The 7,028-nt window shown below is 38.0% G+C and overlaps 1 protein-coding gene across 2 annotated transcripts; it reads right to left on the minus strand.

Annotated features, from left to right (window-relative positions):
• Positions 1-430: 430 nt before the first annotated feature.
• Positions 431-6,817, minus strand: psen2 (presenilin 2). Of its 2 annotated transcripts, none has more exons than XM_043239967.1 (11): positions 6,684-6,817; positions 5,346-5,510; positions 4,994-5,202; positions 4,260-4,401; positions 4,080-4,147; positions 2,949-3,169; positions 2,055-2,153; positions 1,873-1,923; positions 1,642-1,761; positions 1,346-1,461; positions 431-1,013 (listed from the first exon to the last, which is right to left on the minus strand). In XM_043239967.1, exons 2-11 carry the CDS (start codon positions 5,475-5,477, stop codon positions 858-860), a joined length of 1,314 nt encoding a protein of 437 aa, XP_043095902.1. In that variant the 5' UTR covers positions 5,478-5,510; positions 6,684-6,817; the 3' UTR covers positions 431-857. The 2 variants fall into 2 exon arrangements, with proteins under 2 accessions (XP_043095902.1, XP_043095912.1); XM_043239977.1 differs by lacking the exon at positions 6,684-6,817 and adding an exon at positions 6,447-6,657.
• Between the last annotated feature and the right edge of the window lie 211 nt (positions 6,818-7,028).

The raw sequence follows: 7,028 nt of genomic DNA on the forward strand, positions 1-7,028 counted from the left end.
AGTCATTTTTATTTTTTTCTCTGCATCAACTTTAATTAAAACTTATAAAAAGCTGCAATTAGCTCTGCTTTTTTTAAAACGTCACCCTGATGTTTTCGAGGGATTTTCAAACGGAGAAAAACTTTTTCAAAACATTTAATTTTTTCGTCGCATGAAACATTTATGCCCTTGCGCATAAAAATCGGACTTATCCGAGTTTGATAACTGCTTCGTTTTAGTCCTTCGTAAAATGTTAACGTGTTTTATTTTAGGTTTGGTTTCTAGGTCGTTTTAATGTAATAATGTAAATGACTTAATAATCTGATATCACCAGCAAAATTATTGTGAATATGAAATATATCACCCAGCCCTGTATAAACCTACATCATAGCCTTTTTTTTTACTTTCCACAATGTTAGTGATATTAAAAACGAACGTATGCAGGAAAAACTCTATTTGTGTGATTAGTTTATTATGCTGTAACCACTGGCAAGCCTACAGCACTCACACTGCTGCACGTAGGCCACATATACAGGCTTCTGTCTGAGGACCGAGTCTCTGTTCTTCACTTTATCAGTCATTATGTCAAGAAGACCCTTCTTTAACACTCGAGACGCCTTCTCAGTAAGTACAAAAAATAGTAAAACTACTGTATATCCTAAAGAGCTGATGCGCGGCCTCTTAATAAAAAAAAATCAAAATGCCAGCTCAGAACTGAAATCGGTTTGCTTGTTTCGATACATTTCACACCTTCGTTCACTCACCTGGAGAGTCCCAGCAAGATCAGAACCCTGCTCAGATAAGAACTAAAAACGTTTGAATCTCTTGAAACGAAACGGCTGTTTTGATAAAGTCCTTCACGTGTCTGTGGGTTTCTGTCAGATGTAGTACTGGTGGGCTGCCAGGCTGTCCATGAAGGGCCGTACCAGATTGTCTGTGGAGAAGTAGAAGACCAGGCCGAAGGTGATGGAGATGGGCAGAGCCGGCAGAGCCTTCTTGAAAATGGCCAGAAGGAGAAGCGTCAGGCACAGTCCCTGAAAAACAACCACAACGTCAGTGATCAACCAACAAACCAAAACCTAGTGAGCTTTCCGCTGCAAGGATAGCTTTTATAATATAATATAACAATATATAGTAATATTCTAGTTATCATCAATGTCCATACAATTGTGCTACAGATTTCTACAAATATATTAAACAGCACAACTGTTTTAAACATTGATAAGAATAGGAAATGCTTTTGAGCAGCAGATCAGCACATCGGACTGATTTGTGAAAGATCACGTGACTCTGAAAACGGAACTTTAAACATCTGAAATCTGTATTATGTTCGTCTGTATGTGCCGGATCTTAAAGGCTAGCTCACAATGAGGATGGCCACGAAACAGGCCAGTGTGGTGTTCCAGTCTCCTCCGGTAGCGGCCGCCTTCCCCACCAGGACACTGTAGAAGATGAAATCACCGAGACCCAGCTTCACCCCTCCTGTGAATGAAAACGGTCAAACCTGTTAGTTAAGTTCGCTTTGATTCCCAGAGGCATTTTTAACTGGTTCACTGGTTCATTCCTTGCACATGAGCCTTAATTGCACGCTTTACGAGTGAATTACTATAAGCAAAGCGCTCTCTCTACGACACTGAGGCTGCAATCACAGAAATCACTCACGGTCTTCCTCGAGGTCCTCTTCTGCTGAATCCCGCCGCCTCCCTCCCTGGGCCGCATCGTCTTCTGACTCCACCCCTTCCTGCGCCCGGGCTCCGCCCTCATTCCGCTGCCTTTCATCCGCTGAGAGGACGCCATAACTCAATATCAATATCTAGGTTACAGGGTATTGCATTCCACTTTCTACATAAAGCATTTGATGGTCTTGGAAAAAAAGTTTAGTAAAGAACTCACCTGAATCTGGATGACTAGAGTCAGCCATGCCGACCATCCAAACCATAGCAGCTGAGAAAGAGACATTTTTATCAGTACATGGCCGCATTAAACTGGCTGATTACGAATGTAATACAAATTTATGTAATTTTTAAACAACCCCAACTATCGGTTTACTATAGGTTTAATTTTTCAAAACATACATGAATATATGAGTGCAGGGAAAATTGGTTCGTTTCTTTCTTGCGCCGTCTCCACCAGCATCCTCAAAGGCCCTTTCGGACAAAGCACCGCTATCAGATCTGGAAAATAAACACACAAATCGAGAAGCAATCGTGACCACTAATCCCACAGATATGATCGTCTTCAGCGACTAGAAATGGCTTGCGATTTCTGCACCACTACAATTTTTTTTATTATGCTTTGCACCTTTAAGATAAGTATTTAAGTATTTTAAGTTAAAGGGATTCTGTTATAATTTACTCGTGTCGTTTTAAACTGAGTGTTTCTTTCTTCTGCAGCAGATAAAAGAAGATATTTTGTGAAATGTCTGCAAGCATTGGTGAAAAAACAGGAAGTGAATGGGAACTGAAACTGTTAACAATATCCTTGCTTGTATTTTTTTTTTTGTTTCACAGAAGACAGAAAGTGATTTAGAACAAGGCGGATCATAAATTAAATAATTACAAAATTTTTGGTCTCATTAACCCCTTAAAAAATATCAATCCTTATTTTAAAGTGCCCCTATTATGAGTAATGAAAGGTTAATATTTTACTTCAACAAGTGGGTTGGTAATATGCTAAAATTTCATGTCGACGTCAACATTAAACGGCTTGGGATTCATTTAAAAAAAAAAAAAACGACTTGTTTCAATGATTCGGAGTCGACTCTTTCTTTAGAGAGACAACAATTTTATACGCAGTGCTCTGCAGGATGTTATCATTCACTTAGAGCTTTGTTACACACTGCATGCTGCAAAATATAGGAGCACTTTCAGTGTGAATGAGAGTCACGGTATAGGAAGCGACACGGAGAAGTTGAGGAACAAACGCGCAAATGGTTGCGGTCTGTATGAATCAGTCTCCAGGCGCCGTACCGTATATGGAGATGGCTCCTAGTATGACCCATGCCGACCATTCGGGCAGGTATTTGATGAAGATGAGGGCCATGAGGGCGCTGATAACAATGAGGTAAGCCTGCTGCAGCCGCAGAGGCCCTTTCCAGTGGATGCAGATCATTCCCACCACGCCGAAGTTCCAGATGATCATCACTAACGTTGGGTAGTCCATAGCCACGTTATACGTCTTGAACACCTCACTGGAAAGCAAAAGGTTTGACAAAAGTAAGGAACTACTTTTAAATAAGGAACTAAATTAGGAGTACATGTGATTTAAAAGGGTTTGTTCTATCTAGTTTGTTTGATCTCTGCTAATCAAGTCGTTTACACTCAAAATTGTTCATGAAACTCTGGCGTATTAGACGTTTTAAAATGTAATTACCTGCTTTAAAATATTGCTGCTTTTTAAATTACTCCATAAAAAAATATTAGATATTACTTCTTTTGCTTAATGTAAAAAAAATGGTGATTCTCAACCAAAAAAGCTAAAATAACTCCTCTATGCCATTTAAAGAGACAGTTCACGCTAAATTTTACAGATGTCTTTGCTGCGTTTCTGTGTCTGGGAACATTTACGTTGTGTTGCTGTCAATGCAGGGTCAGAAAGCTCTCGAATTGAATCAAATATGTCTTCATTTGTGTTCAGAAGATGAACAAAGGTCTTACAGGTTTGGAACAAATTATGGCTGAGTTATTAATGACAGAGTTTTCCTTTTCGGGTGAACTATCCCTTTAAGAGCAAGTGGATAAATACGAAGACAGCATCAAAAGATACACTGTGTTTATTAATTACAGCTGACCTCATCTGGTTTCCTTATTTGCTATATTTATTACATACATTAATAAGAAGTTTCTCTTAAATGCTAAAAGCAAAGTTAAATCCTCAATATTATTTGCAAATTGTGTATTTTATTTATTTATTTGTTTATTTATTATACCACAAATCGTGATCACACTAAAAATCCTTCATGCAGTCTTTTTCGACAGGCTAAAGGTATGAAGATATCATGTTTTCAGCTATATCTTCCAGGCACTGACACATCCTCCCGTATGAGATCGGTTACATGCAATAGCAGTATCAAAAGAAAGTGAAGCTCGGCGGAATCTTACCCCAGATACATGAAGCTGAACCAAAAGAGCAACATCAGTGACGACAGAATCAGCCAGCCGTGAATGAACTGCACACACACAGACGAGCAGCAATGGTTTTATAACAAGACAGACAGGAGCAGTTTAGTTATAGCGTTATATCCATACTCTATAATGTAGTAGTAATAAAGAGGATCTCACTTTATAGCAGCGATACTTATAAAGCACCACCAGTATTATGGTCATGACCACAATCACGCTGATCATGACGATGGTGTTGAGGAGCGAATTCAAGAGCCTCTGACCGACAGAGTTCGGATCCTCTTCGAACGGAGTGTAGATGCTGCAAAACACACACAAAATATATAAATGATTGATTCAACTAAAATAAAATAAACCCACTGTCATTATTTATACACCCTCAAATATGTTGGCTTTTACTTTCTGTGACGCATCAATACCATAATTAATGCTGTCAAGAGATTAATCATTTGACAGCACTAATAACAATATTATAATAACAACAATATATAATATATGGAAAGCAAATTCTTCAGCATTTTATAAAACTAAAAAATATATATATATATATATATATATATATATATATATATATATATATATATATATATATATATATATTTATTTTTTTTTTAATGTAAATAAATTTATACAAATTATATATATATATATATATATATATATATATATATATATATATATATATATATAACTTCATTATATAAAGGCAAAGCATATCAGTAGCAATACTGTATAAATCGGTTAATACTTGAAACAGTCTACAATAAATATTTTAATGTTTAACTTTATGAATAAATAAATGCATATCTTATGAAATCTCCTTGTGAAAAGCGGCGCCATGGCAATACATCAGTTTAGAATGACAGAATTGTTTTTGGTATCAAAACACATACAGCCGCTGTGAGGTCTTCTCCGTGTAGAAACTGACAGACTTGATTGTTGCCACCACCACCACCATGCAGAGCGTGACAGGGATGAAGAGCATGATGACGTGCTTAGCGCCGTATTTGAGGGTCAGCTCCTCTTCCTCTCCGTCAGGAGTGGACGCTCGCTCTCGCTCCGCCGGCCCTGGCTCATCCAAAACTGAACTGGCTGGCTGCCGCTGCAGGACATTGCAGGGGAGGACGATAACGGTGGCATTTGTGAATGCAGATATGGATCGGACGCAAAAGTAACAACTCTATGTTAGCACACGTCAAGCTTAATTCTTTCAAAAGAGAGGAAGGGCAATTCAAGTGCACTCACCCGTTTGGTGTCCGTTTTCTGGGGCAGAGACAAATCGTGATCATGGTTGTACGAGGGGATGGTTGGGCTTTCGGACTGGACCAGAGCGGACCTCTCGTTGTAAGAGTCCTCTTCGCTGTCTGAGGTATTCATTAAGAGAAGGTGACAGAAGCCAAATGCCTAGAGCTGCAACAAAAGCATCACGCCGGATGCATATTAATGCAGCCTTTACCAAAATGCAAGACGGAAAAACCATGTAGTAGCTTAGAAACCTAAATTAAAAGCTGTCTCAGTGATTCATTCGCATCACCCTTCAACACCGACAACGGAAGTCTCTGTGCAACATTGTACATGCATTAAAACATGCAGGTAAATATTGCTGTTAATTTACCAGGCATGGTTATATTTATCCATAACAAATATTATGGTATAAAGGCAAAAAGGAAACACATAAATATAAAAATATATATGAAATACTAATATATATATATAAATATATAATGTGTTTAATTACAAATATTTTGAAAAGTAAAACAAATATATTAAAACTGTGAGGAAAAAATTTCAATTATTAGTGAAAAAGTATGTACAATAGAAAAAAAAATTGGGAGGAGCGTTTTCCTTACACAAAGCATAATATATATTACTGACAATGCATGTAAATCACAGGATTTATGTAATATTTTATTATTATTATCTGTATCTGTCTAAATCAATTAATAGAAACTGCAATCTTTCTGTGGTTGAGACGAGCGCCGAACAGTTTCAACGTGGTTTTTAGTGATGCATGCACTATTAATTTGTTTTACGTTATGGCCAATAACTGACTACAGTTATAAACTCCTTTAAAAAAAAAAAAAAAACGATCTGCTACAGCAACAAGTAAACTGTAAGACGGTAAATGGTGCTTAAATATCATGTTTCTCTAGTAACCAGAATCTGGAGCTTCATTCTGAACACTTTTATAAAACAGAAGAAAAGACATGTGTGATATCCATCTTAGTCGGTTATATATCTATTTCATATCTTAAAATGATATTTACTTTAGCACCTGTCATTGCACTATAATAGCACCCCAGCTCTGCTGTAAGTGAATTAGATCAAAAACACTAAGACGTATACCTTTATAAACGAAGCATAATATCTGTGACAACACACGCGTTTCCCCGCAGCTGTAATTAGTGTGATACGTCCCTGTTTCTACTCATCATGCTGTCATATTCTCATAAAGCTCCTCAAACCCAGATCAAAGCGTTCATCGTGATCCCTGACTGTCCGACGTCTCCTGATGTGTCCGGAAAGCCACTTCCTCCCCCGCGTCTAGAGTGAAAGCGCACAGGTGAGAGAAGACAGAAATACCTTCAGACGTGACCGTGTTTACATGAAGGACGAGCCAGCGGCGACGATTGCAGCAGGACTCCGTCAAAACATCGCGAATCCCAACAAGGAAGCGATCCCGATCAGCTGATCCTCGCCGCGCCACGTGACGCCCGAGCGCGTGACGTCGGCTGACCACGCTGACGTCGACTCACGCAGCCTCACGTCGGCGCTTTGTTCAGACAATCACGACATTGTGTATAACAGAAAATCTCACTTTTTTTAAATAATTGGTTTGAAAAAAAAAGTGATTGTTATTTAAAAAAAATTTTTTTTAAAGTTTAAAGTTATTTACTTATTTTAAATGATAGAGTTCTTACGTAAGTT

The sequence above is a fragment of the Puntigrus tetrazona genome, chromosome 1 (genome assembly GCF_018831695.1).
Source record: "Puntigrus tetrazona isolate hp1 chromosome 1, ASM1883169v1, whole genome shotgun sequence".
Classification (NCBI taxonomy): Eukaryota; Metazoa; Chordata; class Actinopteri; order Cypriniformes; family Cyprinidae; genus Puntigrus; species Puntigrus tetrazona.